Consider the following 18372-nt stretch of genomic DNA (forward strand, 5'->3'; position numbering starts at 1 on the left):
AAATGTTGAATGAGGCCAACGCGTGTTTTTTTTGGGTTGCTTTGGCGCGCACAAGCAAACAACACACATCGCGTTCCTCAACAACGCTAATATAGAACAGACGAATTGTCTGTTCTATATTAACTAGCTTGTTAGCCCGTCCAAGGACGGGTGTGTTGCAGTAAATCTGAAATATTCAATAGAAAAATTGTTCAGCTCATGATTATTAATGAGGGGGGGGGGGGTTGCCCTTCATATTTACGTGCTGTGAAAAAGGGTCGTTGCCCGAAACGTCGCCTATTTTCCCTTCAAGCACACAGTTGTTGACAGCGCAGGCTTCAAAGCGCGATGTTGTCAGCAGATGGCAGTGGCGTTCCATTCTCCCGCCGCTTATCGACAACGCGCGCCTCCACCCACGGAGTGGCGTCGGTGGAGTACGACAAACATAATCCCCAAGCCCGATAACGGCGGTCGGGGAGGCCCTCATCCAGCAGTGGATCGATAAAAGATCGATAAAAGATCAATGAGAGGCACGTGGCATTGGACTCATTGACTCCATTGATTTCACGACATCGGGAGCAAGCCGCCCACGTGTGTCGCTTTACGACTAACTGCCTTACGGCAGCCGGCTGTCGTGAAGGACGCGTGACGGTTGAACCGTCGTAAATGAAGCGTTACGGCAACATGTCGCAAAGCGTGACTGAAGCTGGGTCGTAAAGTGGGTTTACAGGGGAGCGCTTTGCGACAGTCGTCTCCAGCCCAACGTGCAGCGGTGTTGTGGTGAGTGTGTGTGGTGTGTGTAGTGAGTGTATGGTGAGTGTGTGTAGTGTGTGTGTGTAGTGTGTGTGTGTGGTGTGTGTAGTGAGTGTGTGTAGTGAGTGTGTGTAGTGTGAGTGGTGAGTGTGTGTGTGTGGTGAGTGTGTGTGTGGTGTGTGTGATGAGTGTGGTGAGTGGTGAGTGTGTGGTGTATGTAGTGAGTAGTGAATGTGTGTAGTGTGTGTATGTGTGTAGTGTGTGTATGTGTGTAGTGTGTGTAGTGAGTGTGGTGTGTGTGTGGTGAGTGAGTGTGTGGTGTGTGTAGTGAGTGTGTGGTGAGTGTGTGTGTGGGGTGTGTGTGTGTGTGGTGAGTCTGTGGTGTGTGTGGGGTGTGTGTGTGTGGTGAGTGTGAGTGGTGTGTGTGTGGTGAGTGTGTGTGTGGTGAGTGTGTGTGTGTGGTGAGTGTGGTGTGTAGTGTGTGTGGTGAGTGTGTGTAGTGTGTGTGGTGAGTGTGTGGTGAGTGTGGTGTGTGTGTATGTGGTGAGTGAGTGGTGAGTGTGTGGTGAGTGCGTGGTGGGTGTGTGTGTGGTGAGTGTCTGGTGATTGTGTGGGTGTGGTGAGTGCGTCTGTGGTGTGTGTGTGTGGTGAGTGTGTGTGTGTGATGAGTGTGTGTGTGTGTGTTGTGAGTGTGTGTGTATGTTCAGATGAGCGTGTGTGGGGAGCGGTGGTGTAGCGGTTAGCGCGCTGCACTACGAACCCGGCCACCCGAGTTCGATTCCCGCTCACGACCACCACCGGTGACGATTAACTAAACCGGTCCAGAGCCTCCCCTAGGTCGACTCAGCCTCAATTAAGTACCTGGTGCGGTGTGTAGTAAACATTGCCACTGGGGAGACAAAGGCGGCCGGGCGTGGTGCTGGCCAACCACCCCCTCGTGTGCCGTGCCGGCCTTCATATGTGCTCGCTAACAGCACTTGCCCCTACAGTCTGTTAAGGCTATATGGGGGATCTTTGTGTGGTGAGGGTGAGTGGGTGTGCTTGAGAGAGAGGGTGAATTGTCAAGGTATATATTGCGAGTGGTGTGGTGAGGATGTGTGGTGATGGTGTGGTGAGAGGGTTTTGTGAGAGATTCATTTGTGTGGTGAGGTGATGGTGAGTAAGTTTAGGATGTGAACTCGGTGGCAAGATGTTAACTCCCTCGCCTGGTATACAGGAGGTCGTGGGTTCGATCTCGACCCTTGACGCCTGCTGCGGTATATTTGGAGTTTGCGTGTCTCTCTCTCTCTCATAATCACGGTGGCTAGGAGATGTTAACTACCTCGCCTGGTATTCAGGAGGTCATGTGTTCGATCTCGTCCCTGACGCCTTCTGTATATTTGAAGTTTGCGTGTCTCTCATCATCATCATCACAGTGGCTTGGAGATGTTGACTACCTTGCCTGGTATACAGGAGGTCGTGGGTTCGATCCCAACCCTGACGCCTGCTGTATATTTGGAGTTTGCGTCTCTCTCTCTCATCATCATCACGGTGGCCATGATATGTTAACTACCTCGCATGGTGTACAGGAGGTCGTGGGTTCGATCCCAACCCTGACGCCTTCTGTATATTTGAAGTTTGCGTGTCTCTCTCTCATCATCATCACGGTGGCTAGGAGATGTTAACTACCTCGCCTGGTATACAGGAGGTCGTGGGTTCGATCCCAACCCTGACGCCTGCTGCTGTATATTTGGGGTTTGCGTGTCTCTCTCCCCGTGGTCGCGTGGATTTTTCTTCGGGTCCTCTGGTTTTCCCCTCCACATTAAGAACCCACGTTCCTTCAGAGTAATTGGCTGCTATACATTTCCACACGCTAAGCATTCATTTCCGATAGCCAGGTCGCTTCTGAAAAATAACTATACAGCTCAGTGGGCCTCACCTGGTTAACTAAAATGTCGTTCATTTTTGGCCATTCCCACAGAGTTCATTTGAACACTTTTCTAACTAAACGTTCCAATCTGCTGTAAACCGTAAGTGCGTCAATGATCCCAGCCCAGAGGTCGCAAACGGGTTTTGATTCCTTACCCGTACCCGTACCCGGCCGCACCAGGGTCGCAAATGGGTACCCGTACCCGTACCCGGCCGGGTACGGGTACCCGTTCCCTACCCGTACCCTACCCTACCCGAAATGAGTGACAAACGGTTACTCACCAGTGACTCACGGCCTACCCGTACCCGTACCCGGCCGCACCAGGGTCGCAAACGGCTATCCATACCCGGCCGGGTACGGGTATCCGGGTATCGGGTAGGGTACGGGTATCGGGTACCCGGTTGCAACCTCTGTCCCTGCCCCCTCTGCGCTGGAGAAGCCGGCCCGGTCGACGGTGGACCGTGCACTGCATAATGCGGTAAATATATTTCCAAACGTCGTCTTTGTGGAGCGCGTGGCAAGTGCGTGTACATTTCCACGGCCCAGGTTCACGACGTCCCGTGAGCCGTCTTGTTGAGAGCGTGGGGGGCACGGGGGCTCCTCGACTTACGAGCGAGTTTGGGGTTCCAGAGGCGTGTTGGTAAGTCCGCTTGTTCGTAAGTCTAACTTTACTCCGTTCGATTTCAAACGTGTTGTGCGGCGTGCATACTAAAAAACGGGGGATGGCTTTAAAAGTTGCGTGATCTCCTGTAGATGTGATTTCGGTCATCCTGACAGTGGCTTTTGTGGCTGGCCATCGAACAAAGACGGTGGCTGCATAACGCGCGGTTTCAGATGCGCTTTTGCGGCCGTCTGGAACGCTCTTCCTTCCGATATTAGGAAGCCGCTGGAGCTACGCAACTTTAAAATCATCATCTAGATTGACTTGACAAACTCATTTATTTAAAAGTGATTTTAACGTTTAGTTTGTTATCCCTCCGCCGCACCTCCGATTAGCACGGTTGGCTACATACGGTGTGGAAGAAGTTCAGCGTACATACGTATAGCAAGCAGGATGACAACTCGGGGAAATTTGTTAGCGTCATCAAAATCGCCTCCCCCCCCCCCCGATTTTTTTTGTTGAGTTGAGCAGCTTGCTGTCTTCCAAAGCAGAAATGTCACTTTTTTCAGTGAGGCACTGATCAGAGCAGTCTGTGAGTGAATGCGATTTGTCACACGGAGCTCATATCTCTTTGCCATTCATTTCACTGAAGTTCAACGTGCATACGGACGAATGCTAACGAAGGAACGCACAAATGCACATTTAAAACCGTCCACAAAGGTAGCTAAGTGGGCTAGTGCCCACTTAGCTACCTTTGTGGACGGTTTTGCCAGGGCACGTCGTGCGGTAGGAGCGAAGGTGGCAGCCGACACAGAGGGCATCCACCGTGGAGGTGGAGCAGTGAAATCCGTTTGGGGCGCAAGCTGCCGAGGCAGTGGATCGTTGCGAACGCGGAGCCCGTGGCGGGATGATGGCAGCAACCTCGAGGGGTGGGGTAGAACGCGTCGAGCAGCTGATTGAGCGCGGCTCACGACGACGACGACGCGCGCGTTTGGCGACGTACGGTGCCAGAGAGCTTCACAACGCGCACACGAAGGCGGCGTTCATGACGGCCGTCGCGAGATTGTTTTCGCGATCCGCTGCCAACTGCTTTTTGTTTTCGGGGCTTTGTCGCAGTGACGGGCTTATCGGCTTGCGCAGCGCTCGTGCGCTCCGTTAGTCAGTCGCCGGACACGGCGTGGACTTTTTTGCCAGCCCCCCCCTCCGCCCCGCATGCAACATTTTCAACCCGCGACGTTTTGCGTTTTGCTCGCAACAAGTCACGACGGAGCGGCTGCACGTCGACGACCGGGGGCCGCGTTTTTGGGTCGCGTTCGCGCAATCCCCTCGACACAAAGCCTCGTCGCGCGGGGGGAGGGTGGTGGCGGGGGGGGTGGTAGCGGGGGGGTGGCGGAACCCTCGGTTGACCCCGCGTTGCTGGTTACAGGTTCGCGTGTTTGGAGTGGGGCGCCGAACAAAACGAGGGCTGAGGTGGACGCGGCCACGTTTGTTTGAGCGACCTCTCGCAAGGGGGGGTGGGGGGGGTGGGAGTAGCGGGGGGGGGGGCTCCTGAGAGCGCTGCCTGAGAGAAGACGAGGAGGGTGAGGAATGTCGGTCACCCCGGGCTGCAAGCCCCGGCATGCGTCCCGCACCTCCAGCTCGCTGGCTCGCAACGCCGCTCATGAAATATCTGACGTGGAAATCCTTTAATATGTATAAACAAGGGGGGGAGAGGCTTTTTTTATATATTCACCTTTGTGTTCTCGTGCAACGTCAACACCTCCTTTGGGTTTGACCGTTTTGGCCGGCACCTCACCTGGCTTGCCAATGACGTTGGCACGTGCGTGCGTGCGTGTGTGTGCGTGTAGCCGTGTGGGCCCCCGACTTATGAAATGCAAGTTCCTGTTGAGTTTTTATTTTTATTGCAACAGGAACAAAACAAGCGGCGTGTTTGCTCACGCAAGCCCCACCGACCCTCGAGGGGGCCTGTTGCGTAGCATTTGTTGCAAGGTGACTCGCCGCGGTAGCAAACCTTTACGGTATTCGTATTCATAATAACGATGCACGTTGCGTGATCGGAAGGGACTCGCGGAGTCTCACAAATCCTCAGGTGGATCCCGCTACGTTTGGGCGCCGCGGTGGCTAGGATATGTTAACTACCTCGCCTGGTATGCAGGTGGTCGTGGCTGTGATCCCGACCCTGATGCCTGCTGCTGTATATTTGGAGTTTGCGTGTCTCTCTCTCTCATCATCATCACGGTGGCTAGGAGATATTATTTGGTTCTTTCGGTTAAGTCAGATAAAATAATAATTCCTGCAGTCACGAAAGTTCTAAAATTAAGATTGGCTAGGAGATGTTTACTACCTCGCCTGTTGTGCAGGAGGTCGTGGTTGTGATCCCGACCCTGACACCTGCTGCTGTATATTTGGAGTTTGCGTGTCTCTCTCATCATCATCATCATCACGGTGGCTAGGAGATGTTATCTACCTCGCCTGGTTTACAGGAGGTCGTGGGTTCGATCCCGACCCTGACGCCTGCTGCTGCAGATTTGGAGTTTGCGTGTCTCTCGCTCTCCCCGTGGTCGTGTTGATTTTTCTCCAGGTCCTCCGGTTTTTTCCCTGCACATTTAGAATCAACGTGCGCTTTGAAGTATTTGGCTGCTATACATTTCCACACGATAAGCCACTTCGTTGGGCTATCACTTGTGGCCAGGTCGCTGTATAGCTCAGTGGGCCTTACCTGGTAAAATAAAATAATGTTTAGTTTTGACGTTGGGATGTTTGGCCAGTTTCCCGAATGAGAGTTTGGGGGGAAACCGGAAAACCCAAAAGGACAAAACGCCGCGCTGAACTGCGTGGAGGTTATTCCCCAGCACCACCATCTCCTGGCCGCACCGCGTGCACCTCCACGCCTACAACACCTGGCAAGCCCGGATCGGTGGCGGGTCACCGAAGCGAGCGAGTTGTGACGAGATCGGACGCGTCCCGCCGATCGATATGACTGCGGGGACAAATGACGGTGTCCAGGACCGCTGGACTTCGTCTAAGCGAAGGACTTTTTAAAAGTTTCCTGTTTAGGAATTCCCCGCTAATGATCCCCCGTGGCACCGCTAACGAAGAAAACGAGCGTGTGGCACACCTGAGATGTCTCGATCGCATCGGAGTATTTGTCTTGCGAGTGAAGCTTCGTCTGCTTCGTGGTCAAAGCCCCAGACACACAGTGCCTAAGCTTGTGCAAGTGCCGTTATTACTTACCGTCACCGAAACAATCGCCACCATCGGCTACCATCACCACCAGCACTTTCCCCACTACTACCAGCAGCATCACCACTGTCATCACCACAGCCATCACCACCACCATCATCACTACCACCACCTTCATCACTATCCTCATCACTACGATCACAACCCACAACACCGCCATCACCGCCACTGTTGCTATTCGTACCTCCGATTAGCAAGGTTGGCTATGTACGGTGCGAAAGAAGTTCAACATACACACACGTACATACACACACGCATACATTACTGCTACCACACCGTAACTTGCTGACCTGCCCGTACTGGACACCCGCAAAAAAGTGCTGCTCTCAGCTCGTTGGATTCCTCCTCGAGTCTAAATAAAGATTCTGATTCCAAACTTGCCACGAGTCTAATGGTGATCTTTGCGCGATCCGCCAACCCCCGCAGACGTCCGCCATGGACGAGGAGGAGCAGCGCCTGTACGTGGAGCGCCTGCGGGCCGAGTTCTACGCGTGCTGCTCGCCCCGCTCGCCCCGCTCGCCCTCACCGCACGGTCACCGCGACGATCACCGCGGCGATCACCGCGACGATCAACGCGGCGATCACCGCGGCGATCACCGCCGAGAGCCGGAGCTTCGCTCGGACCACGCGGACAGAACGACGTCCCGAGATGGAGACGGGGTAGACGGGAGGATAGACGAGCGGGCAGGCGTGAGGTCGAGCGAGCGGGTGGACGTGAGCCCCCCAGAAGGCGGAGCGGACCGGCGGCTCGGAGCGGACGGCCTCTGGGAGCTGTGCCGCCGGCTGGAGATGCAGGACAGCGCGCCGCTGCTGCTGCAGACGCTGCTGGGAGGAGGAGGCGGGAAGGTGTGTGCGTGTGCCGCTTTGTGTGTGGGTCTATGTGTGTGTGTGTGTGCGTGTGCCCGGGGGGTCAGGCTTTTATGACGTCTCCTGGCCAAACCCCATTTGGCGGAGCCAGGAGATTGAATTTTAACCCTCGGGGCTCCTCCAGTAACAACGAAAAACCATTGCGGATGGCCACGTGGAATGTTCGAACGCTCACTGCGGAGGAGAGGCTGCCACTCCTCTGTCGGGAGCTGGACCGGTACCGCCTGGATCTCTGTGGCATTCAGGAGGTCCGGTGGACCGGTTCTGGCTCCTGCCACCATGAGGGGTGGACAGTCCTCTACTCGGGGCAGGAGACTGCCAAACAACAGGGTGTGGCTCTTCTTCTGAACAAAAGAATGAAGGGGGCGTGGGAGCGTGGCGGTGAGGTGTGGGAAGCTGTAAGCCCCAGGATACTTTGGGCTCGCCTTCCCATCAACCAGAGGCGAGGAGTGGTGGTCGTGGTTACTTACGCCCCCACCGAAGACGAACATCCGTGGAGGGATGCAGGCAAAGCCGATGAGTCAGACGCTTTCTATGACCTACTGTCACAGGTGCTGGCTAAAGTGGCCACTCGGGACAGAGTCATCTTGTTGGGTGACTTCAATGCCCGAGTTGGTCATGATGCTGGCACCTGGTCTGGAGTGATTGGAAGGCATGGGCCAGATCAGCTCAATAACAACGGTAGGAGGCTGCTAGATTTCTGTGCAGCCCATGGGCTTGTAATTACCAACACGCTCTTCCGGCATCGGCGCATCCACACAACATCATGGATGCATGCCGGGTCCAAGCAAGAACATCTGCTGGACTACGTAGTGACGGACCAGCGGATGCGAGCCCATGTCCTTGACACCAGGACCTACCGTGGAGCTGATCTGCCCTCTGACCATCGACTAGTCATCTGTAAGATGCGCCTGCCATTCTTCCACTCCGGTGGTGGGTGTACACCCAGGATCCCATTCCAACCAAAAGTGGCCTGGTCTAAGTTAGCTGATGAAAGTTGCAAGCGAGAATTTCATCATCGCTTGCAGCTGGGGTTGGCATCGTCCCCCACTCCACCTGATGTCGAGGGTAAATGGGCGAGGTTTAAGACTGTGACTCATGCAGCTGCAATGGCTGCTTTGGGTACGCGGTCCAGACCTCCCCGGGAACCCTGGCTGACGGAGGAGGTGTTCAGGTTAATTGAGAAAAAGCGACAGGCCCACTCTCATCGCCTACAGCATCCCACGTCAGAGAATGAGGAGGTTTACCGCAGCCTTCGCTCGGAGGTTCGGAGAGCCGTAAGGCGCTGTAAGGATGGGTGGTGGTCGCGGGTTGCTGAGGAGATGGAGTCTGCCTCAGTGGCCCGCGATCACAAATCACTATTTAACTCCATCAAAAAAGTAACCTGCAGCGCCACACCTATTACCATCATTAGAGGAAAAAACGGTGATCCAATCTCCGACCCCCAGGAACAGGTTTGCAGATTTGCTGAGCATTTCTGTGAGGTCCTGGGGGAGGGAAAATCTCTCAGCCAGGAAAACATCATGGCACAAAGTGGGGATAACCCTGCTGAGGCTGCGGTGCCTCAAATATTGGAAGAGGTCACCCCCTGTGAGTGGCTGGCTGAGGTACCGGCTGTTGAGGAAGTACTGAGGGCGATCCGGAGTCTGAGACCAGGGAAGGCACCGGGCAGAGATGATCTCCCAGGCGAAATGCTGAGGGAGGGTGGCGTTTGTGCACAGACTGCCCTATATGACATCATAACAACAGTCTGGACCACTGGACGGGTTCCGCAGGACTGGAAGGATGCCCTGGTGGTCCCCCTCTTTAAGAAGGGGGACCGCACAGACTGTAACAACTACAGGGGCATCTCACTCCTCAGTGTGCCGGGTAAGGTCCTGGCAAGGATTATTCAACATCGCCTTGCTAGGCATGCTGAGGAGAGGCTTGCGGAGCCCCAATGTGGTTTCAGGAAAGGGCGGTCCTGCACAGATGCCATATTTTCTGTCCGTCTGCTACAGCAGAGGTGTAGGGAATTCCAAAAAGACCTACATCTCTGCTTTATTGACCTGGTCAAGGCCTATGATACCATCAGTAGGACTGGGCTCTGGGTTGTTCTTCGTGCTTTCGGAGTCCCTGACCCTCTGCTCACGATCATTAAGGACCTTCATGATGGTGAGCGGGCCCGGGTAAAACTACGTGGCCGGGAGTCGGAGCCTTTCCCTGTACACCTTGGGGTGCGACAGGGATGTCCTCTGGCTCCCACATTATTTAACATCTATTTCGACTGCGTAGTTCGTGAAGCCTTCAATAGCTGTACCGGGGGAATTACCATTTGGTACAGATATAATGGGAGGCTGATCGACGCCCGGGTGCGATCAAGGGATGGCTCCCTATTGGTCAACCACGTTATGTATGCCGATGATTTGGTAATAGCTGCTCATTCAGAAGAGGAGTTGGAGACGCTGCTGCTGAGGCTGGAGTGTGCCACTAAGAGGTGGGGCCTTACCATCAGCCCCACCAAAACTAAGCACCTGCCTGGGTATTTTGTACCATCGGGCACTCCGCCCCCACAACTCCCAATCGGTGATGGGGCAGTTGTGGAGAGAGTAGAGAGTTTCCCATACCTGGGCAGTGTGCTCATGACCAGCTCCAGTTTATCAGCAGAGGTCTCACTCCGAATCAGTCGAGCGGCAATATCTTTTCATCGGTTGCGTAACGCTGTGTGGAAGCTACCTGGTCTGTCGCTCCGCACGAAGCTTCAGGTCTTCTCGGCCACGGTCATTCCCTCCCTTCTCTACGCTTGCGAAACGTGGACCCCCCTAGTGGAGCATCTTCGCCGGTTGGAAACATTTAGGCTGGCCTGCCTACGATCCATCCTGGGTTTGACCAGGCTGGATTGTGTGAGGAGCTCACAAGTCCTTGAAAGATCTGGGCAAAGTCCCATCAGTGAGCTCCTCCGGCAGGCAAGGCTGCGTTGGCTGGGTCATGTAGCCCGCATGCCCAGCCACCGCATGCCTAAACAGCTTTTGTTCGGCCGGATCGAGGGGGCTAAACGGGCGCGGCACGGGCTAGAGAAGAGATGGAGTGATGTGGTACAGGAGGACGTGGAGCTGAGTGGACTTGCCGATGACTGGTACCAGCGGTGTCAAGATCGGCCTCAGTGGAGGAGGCTCGTGAAGGACGCTACTGGGCAGTTGGAGGCAGTCGCCCTCCAACAACAACGGAGGGCGGAGGAGCGACGCTCACAACAACGAGCGGAGCGCCGGGTGGCTAAAGCACAGCAAGTTGGCACAGTAGGGGGCACAGGTGGTGCATCAGCCAGTCATCTCGGTCATCTCGGTCAGTCGACCCGTGGCACCTGGGTCTGCCCCGTGACCTCCTGCCAGCGGGCGTTCGACACTTCACGTGGCCTCAAGGTGCACATGGCCTGGCACAAGCGTCGTGGTGACGTCACCGCCACTTAGTGGCGAATGGCGGTTGTTGTTGTTGTTGTGCCACTGTGTGTGTGGGTCTTTGTGTGTGTGTGTCTATGTGTGTGTGTCTGTGTGCGTGTGCCGCTGTGTGTGTGGGTCTTTGTGTGTGGGGAGCGGTAGTGTAGCGGTCAGCGCCGCTGCACAACGAACCCGGCGACCCGAGTTCGATTCCCGCTCACGGCCAACACCGTTGACGGTTTTCCGAACCGGTCCTGGCCCTCTCCTAGGGCGACTCGGTCTCAAATGAGTACCTGCGACGTGTAAACATCGCCACTGGAACAATGAGAATCCGAATATTTAAAGGTGGCCGGGCGTGGTGCTGGCCACCCACCCCCTCGTGTGCCGTGCCGGCCTTCATAGGTGCTACTCGCTAACGGCACTTGCCCCAACGGTCTGTTAACGCTACACAGGGGATCTTTGTCTCTGTGTGTGTGCCGCCGTACGTCGGCAGGTGTCGTTTGACGAGTTCAAGGAGGGATTCGTGGCTGTGCTGTCCAAGGTGCTGACACTGAGCTCCTCCTCGGACGAGGAGGACGATACCAGTTTCCTCGAGCCCGGTGCGTCGCGCAGAACCACACCGCAATCGCACCGCAACCAAACCGCAACTACAATGCAGCCACACCGCAACCAAACCGCAACCAAACCGCAACCACCCCACAACTACAATGCAGCCACACCGCAACCAAACCACACCGCAATCACACTGATACCACACCGAAACCGCACCGCAATTGCACCAAAATTACACTGCAGTCACACTCAAGCCGCACCAAAATCGCAACCGCACCCGAACTACACCGCTTATCACAGCGCAACCACACCGCCATCACGCCGCCATCACACCGCAGCGCAACCGAATCGCCTGTTAGGATCTCCGCGATACGGCGATGCTCCGAAACACCGTACGATGTCAGAGCCGCGACCATCGCCTCGTTCGTTTTTGGGAAGAACATCGTCGCGTCTTGATGAGCGTTCCTCGTTTAATATTGCTCAACGATTTCATTTCCCAACAAAATCATCCGTTCGAACGACGGACTTCGAGTGACTGCACTTGTCAATAAATCCAGCTGTCGTTTCCGTTAGTTTAGCGGGGTGCAAAATAGTGGGGCGTTTTTTTTCTTCCCCCCCGCCGACGCATTTGACGTCGCGGTTCGTCGCCCCATCGCTCGTGTGGCTGGCCGCACGTGTCTAGTAACGCACACGCGTGTCTAGTAATGCACACGCGTGTCTAGTAACGCACACGCGTGTCTAGTAACGCACACGCGTGTCTAGTAATGCACACGCGTGTCTAGTAACGCACACGCGTGTCTAGTAATGCACACGCGTGTCTAGTAATGCACACGCGTGTCTAGTAACGCACACGCGTGTCTAGTAATGCACACGCGTGTCTAGTAATGCACACGCGTGTCTAGTAACGCACACGCGTGTCTAGTAATGCACACGTGTGTCTAGTAAAGCACACGCGTGTCTAGTAACGCACACGCGTGTCTAGTAATGCACACGCGTGTCTAGTAAAGCACACGTGTGTCTAGTAACGCACACGCGTGCACGTGTCTAGTAACGCACACGCGTGTCTAGTAATGCACACGCGTGTCTAGTAAAGCACACGTGTGTCTAGTAACGCACACGCGTGCGCGTGTCTAGTAACGCACACGCGTGTCTAGTAACGCACACGCGTGTCTAGTAACGCACACGCGTGTCTAGTAACGCACACGCGTGTCTCATAACGCACACGCGTGCACGTGCCCAGTAATGCACACGCATGCGCGTGTCTAGTAACGCACACGCGTGTGCACGTGCGCGTGGCGGTTGAACATTTTTCGCCACCGCACGTGCCCAACCGTGCCGATCGGAGGTGCGGCGGCAGCGGTGGGAGCAGCCGCCGCCGTCGTCACCATCGCCGCAACGATGGTGACGACACGCGCCCCGTGCGCTTGCTCCGACTGTCGTTAATAATGCACGTCCGTTCACGCAGCACTCGGACAGCTGCTGTTGTCTAAACACAGCCAGACGCACGCACGAGACAATGACAAAATATCCCCCGTGTAGCCTTGAACAGACTGTCGGGGCAAGTGCTGTTAGCGAGTAGCACCTATGAAGTGGGTTCGTGGCCAGCACCGCGCCCGGCCGCCTTTGTCTCCCGAGGTATTCATTTGAGGCTGAGTCGACCTATGGGAAGGCCAGGATCGGTTCAGATAATTGTCACCGGTGTTGCCCGTGAGCGTCAATCGAACTCGGGTCGCGGGGTTCGTGGCGCGGCGGCGTAGCGCCGCCCGCTACGCTGACGCTCGCACACAGAAAGACAAAGTCACACGCGCCGACACACTCGCTCGCACGCACACCCACAGGCGCCGCCCTTTGTTCAGACGCACCACCCCCACCCGCCCGCCCACCCGCCCACCCGCCTCTGCTCGCAAAACAACATCTGTTGGCCCCGAAGCCAACTCGGAAGCAGCGCGTTGACTTTGAGAGTGCGCAGGCGGTGCAACTGCACGGGGTCCCGCTGGCCGGAGGGGCACAGACACAAAGCGGGGAATGGAAATTGCACAAAGAGGGGCGCCTCCCCCCCTCCCCCCCCCCATCCAATTACTTGCACCGGAGCTCGCGCCAACTGTGTGCCACGCCAGTAGCGGTGCCACCTGTCGCCCGCCACCCTCACGCCCACTCACGGCTCTCCCTGGCGGTGGCGGTGACGCCGCTGTTTTGCCGCCGTCTTCCACCGCGGCCGTGACTCGTGAGCGGTCCTTCGCGCTTGCTCCTGTGGGCGCCTGGTGGTCCTCCACCGATTCCTCCTCCTCCCGTTGATCATCCTCATCGTCGTCGTCCTCCTCCTCCTCCGTCGCCGCGCTGGTCCCGCGCGTGCGTGTTGCCCGTGCGTTTGTTTCTCCCATCTTCATATCATCGTCATCATCGTCGTCGGCGTGCGTGCGCGCGCAGTGCTGGAGACGCGGCCCCGCATGGTGAGGGGCGGGAAGCGCTACGGCCGTCGCTCCGTCCCGGAGGCCGCGCTGCGCCGCTCGCCGCCGAGCGGCACCGCAGCCACCGCCGGGGACACCGGGGGGGCGGCCGCCGTCGCGAGGGCCGGGGGGCGCGCGCCGTGCCGCTCCACCTCCCTCGACAGCGTCGACGTGAGTCCACGGCTCGGCAACGCGCACTCCCCGCAGCTCGCCAACACTCGCTCGCCAACACTCACCAACACTCACCAACACTCGCTCACCAACACTCGCTCGCCAACACTCGCTCGACAACACACTCACCAACATACACACTCATCAACCGAAGGGTCGCTGACAGCAGGTCTCGGGACAGACCCACCTGTGCCCCCTACTGTACCAACTTGCTGTATTTTAGCCGCCCGGCACTCTGCTCGTTGTTGTGAGTCTGAACCACCTTACCGGGTCCCCCCCCCCCCCCCGGCACTGACCGGCGCGGTGAAGTACGGTCAAATCACATCCGCGACCAACACGGCACGGAGGAAGCTCCCTGCCATTCAGCAGTCGGGCAACACGGAGAGCCGTAAAAACACATATTATAATAACGTCATTATAATAAATCCTCCTGTACAGAGTTTGCCGAGCGAGGAGGAGGAGGAGGAGCTGATGGGCGAACGCGACCTGGAAACCGAGACGCTGGAGTCTGAAGGTGACGCTCGACCCAGCTACACCGGCTCACCCGCGACCAGCACCGCGCTCGTGCCGGGCTGGTGCGGCGTGTTGCCGTGCCTGGCGCTGGCGGTAGTAGCCGTAGCAGGGGAGAGCGGTGGTGCAGCGGTTAGCGCGCTGTGCTGCGAACCCGGCGACCCGAGTTCGATTCCCGCTCACGGACCACCGGTGACGAATATTTGAAACGGTCCTGGGCCTCGCCTAGGTCGACTCAGCCTCAAGTGAGTACCTGGTGCGGTGTGTAGTGAACATCCCCACTGGGGAGACAAAGGCGGCAAGTCATGGTGCTGGCCACCCACCCCCTCGTGTGCCGTGCCGGCCTTCATAGGTGCTCGCTAACAGCACTTGCCCCAACGGTCTCTTAAGACTATACGGGGAATCTTTGTCTTCGGTAGTCGGAGTGGTCGTGGTGGTAATGATGGCACTGATAATGATGGTGGTGACGGTGGCAGCCTTGGGTGAAAGAGATGGTGGTTTCAATGTTGGTGGTATTGTGGGTAGTGCTGGTGGCAGTGATGGCTGCGTTGTGGGTAGTGCTGGTGGTGGCGTCGGCGCCGGCGGCCGTTGTTTGAATGGGAGTGGTGGCGGCAGCAGCAGCAGTGGCGTTCCGCTTGCCGCGTGTTCCCGCAGGCCGCCTGCCCTCCTCCGGAGTGGACTGCTACATCCGTTCGCCCACGCGCACCTCCACGCCTCGCAAGGTGGTGAGACCGTGCGCCACTGATGCCTCCCACGGCTGTCCACTGGTGCTTGTCCCTCGCAGTCCGTGCCAGGCGCTGTGCCGGCTCATTGGTCCATGTTATCATCGCGCTGACGAGATGTCAACTACCTCGCCTGGTGTACACGAGGTCGTGGGTTCGATCCCAACCCTGATGCCCGCTGCTGTATATTTTGAGTTTGCGTGTCTCTCTCTCTCTCTCCCCGTGGTCCTGTGGATGTTTCTCCGGGTCCTCCGGTTTTTCTTTCCACATTAAGAACCAACATTCCTTTAGAGTTATTGGCTGATATAAATTTCCACACGCTAAGCAATCATTCGTGATAGCCAGGTCGCTTCTGAAAAATAACTATATCGCTCAGTGGGCCTCAGCTGGTAAAATAAAAAATAATTTAGTTGAATAGCTTTAGATCTTGTCATCCAGTTTAACTTGGGTTGTATTACTTCTTACCTTTCACCATGCCTTGTAAGAAGGCGGCCGGGCGTGGTGCTGACCACCCACCCCCCTCGTGTGCCGTGCCGGCCTTCATACAGGTGCTTGCTTAACGGCACTTGCCCCAACAGTCTATTAGAGGCTACACGGGGGATCTTTCTCTTGTGTGCGTCAGGGCTGCCGGGCAGTGACCCCTCCCCTCTCCTTCCTCGACGATGGCTCTGGGCTCGTCCCGGCTGCCCGATTGGTCGACTTCTGGCAGCAGGAAGGAGTCCCCGATCCACAGGAAGTGCTGCAGGTAAGAGGCATTGTGGGTAACGAGTGTTAGAGCATTTGATGATGATGATGGTGGTGGTTTTGTATTCGTGTGTGTTTGTGTGTATGCGCAAAAACAGCGCTTGCCTCAACGGCCTGAATCTTTGTCTGTGTGTGCCGTGAAATATATTGGGGGGGGGACATTTTGAGCATATTTGAATATTGGGGGGGGGGGGGATATGTCCCCCCCCCCCCCAATATATATTATAATTACGGTGTTAGGCCTACTCTCCATCCATCCCCCACCAGGTCAATTTGGCTTTGAATGAGCATCTGGTGCGGTGTGTAGCAGTCTTCAAGGCTATATGGGCGTCTCTGTGTCTCTGTAGCTATGTGTCTGAGTGTGTGCGTCTGTGTCTATCTGTGTGAGTATCTTTGTTTCTAAGTGTGAGTGTGTGTGCAGTCTCTGCTTGTGCGGGGAGCAGTGGCACAGTGGTTAGCGCTGCGCTGCTGAACCAGTCGTGGGCCTCCCCTACGTCGACTCAGCCTGAAATGAGTACCTGGTGCGGTGTGTAAATGCATCGCGTGGTGCTGGCCACCCACCCCCTCGTGTGCCATGCCTGCCTTCACAGGTGTTACTCGCTAACAGCACTTGCCCCAACGGTCTGTTAAGGCAACACGGGGGATCTTTGTCTTTGTCTGCGTGCAGTCTCTGGGTGTGGGTGGTGGGGGGCTCGTGTCCCTGGCAGAGTTGTGGGGGGCCCTGGAGGGGGAGTTGAGAGCAAGCGGGCACCCCGCTCACAGGGCAGCCCTCGCCACCTTTACCCAGGAAGTGTCGCACACGCGGTGAGTGACACGCACACACACACACACAAAGACAAAGATCCCCCGTGTAGCCATAACAGACTGTTGGGGCAAGTGCTGTTAGCGAGTCGCACCTGTGAAGGCCGGCGCGGCACACGGAAGGGGTGGGTGCCCAGCACTTGCCCCGCAAGTCTGTTGAGGCTATCCAGGGGATCTTTGTCTTTGTCTCCGCAGTGCGCATGTGGGGAGCGGTAGTGTCACGGTCAGCGCGCCGCGCTGCGAACCCGGCGCCCCGAGTTCGATTCCCGCTCGCGGCCAACACCGGCGACGATTATCTGAACCGGTGCTGGGCCTCCCCTAGGTCGACTCGACCTCAAACGAGTACCCGGTGCGGCGTGTAAACGTCGCCACTGGGCAGACAAAGGCGGTCGGGCGCGGTGCCATCCACCCACCTCCTCGTGTGGCGTGCCGGCCTTCGTAGGTGCTCGCGCGCTAACAGCACTTGCCCCAACGGTCCGGTTGAGGCTACACGGGGCGTCTTTGCCTTTGCAGCGCGCACGCGTGGCGGGTGCGGCGTGAGCGCGCCGCCCTCAAGGCCGAGCTGGAGCGAGCGGAGAGGAACAGCGCCGAGTTGGCGCGGGAGGCCGACGAGCGGCTCGCGGCCAGCGCAGCACAAATACGGTACCGCCGCCAACGCCGTCGTCATCGTCGTCGTCGTCGTTATCGTCGTCATCGTCGTCATTGTCGTCATCGTCGTCATCGTTGTCTTCATCGTCACCGCCATCACAATGACCATCCTCGCCACCGTTGCCATCATCGCCATCACGATGATCAACGTCGTCGTCGTCGTCACCATCGTCATCGTTGTCTTCATTGCCACCGCCATCACAATGACCACCGTCGCCACCATTGCCATCATCGCCATCACGACGATCAATGTCGTCGTCGTCACCATCGTCATTGTCGTCTTCACCGTCACCGCCATCACAATGACCATCGTCGCCACCGTTGCCATCATCGCCATCACGATGATCAACGTCATCGTCGTCGTCGTCGTCATCATCGTTTTCATCGTCGTCTTCACCGTCACCGCCATCACAATGACCATCGTTGCCATCATCGCCATCACAATGATCAACGTCGTCGTCGTCACCATCGTCACTGCCATTACGACCAACACACACCTCGGGCACAAATCCAGCCTCAAATCAACACTCGGTGTGGCGAGCACCACTTCGGGCCGCCTTTGTCTCCCCACGCAAACTCCAAATATACAGCAGCAGGCGTCAGGTTCGGGATCAATCCCACGACCTCCTGTATAGCAGGCGAGGTAGTTAACATCTCATAGCCACCGTGATGATGATGATGAGATAGAAAGACGCAAACTCCAAATCTACAGCAGCAGGCATCAGGGTCGGGATCAATCCCACGCCCTCCCGCACACCAGGCGAGGTAGTCAACATCTCATAGCCACCATGCTGATGATGATGAGATAGAAAGACGCAAACTCCAAATATACAGCAGCAGGCGTCCGGATCGGGATCTGACCCCACGCCCTCCCGCACACCAGGGGAGGTAGTTAACATCTCATAGCCACCGTGATGATGTTGAGAGAGAGAGATGCAGACTCCAAATATACAACAGCAGGCGTCAGGGTCGGGATCGAACCCACGACCTCCTGTATACCAGGGGAGGTAGT

The 18372-nt window shown here is 56.7% G+C and overlaps 1 protein-coding gene across 1 annotated transcript in view; it reads left to right on the forward strand.

Annotated features, from left to right (window-relative positions):
- The first annotated feature begins 685 nt into the window (after positions 1-685).
- The window catches only part of LOC144734620 (uncharacterized), a 34976-nt gene continuing 17289 nt past the window's right edge, over positions 686-18372 (forward strand). The window contains exons 1-9 of the mRNA XM_078616888.1: positions 686-759; positions 6912-7331; positions 11259-11364; positions 13745-13935; positions 14374-14449; positions 15100-15170; positions 15790-15912; positions 16579-16715; positions 17226-17354. Of these exons, the coding sequence (XP_078473014.1) occupies positions 6921-7331; positions 11259-11364; positions 13745-13935; positions 14374-14449; positions 15100-15170; positions 15790-15912; positions 16579-16715; positions 17226-17354 (1244 nt within the window). The 5' untranslated portion in view covers positions 686-759; positions 6912-6920. The remainder of the gene's footprint in view (positions 760-6911; positions 7332-11258; positions 11365-13744; positions 13936-14373; positions 14450-15099; positions 15171-15789; positions 15913-16578; positions 16716-17225; positions 17355-18372) is intronic.

Source organism: Lampetra planeri, chromosome 52 (assembly GCF_965212315.1).
Source record: "Lampetra planeri chromosome 52, kcLamPlan1.2.h2, whole genome shotgun sequence".
In the NCBI taxonomy this organism is placed as follows: Eukaryota; Metazoa; Chordata; class Hyperoartia; order Petromyzontiformes; family Petromyzontidae; genus Lampetra; species Lampetra planeri.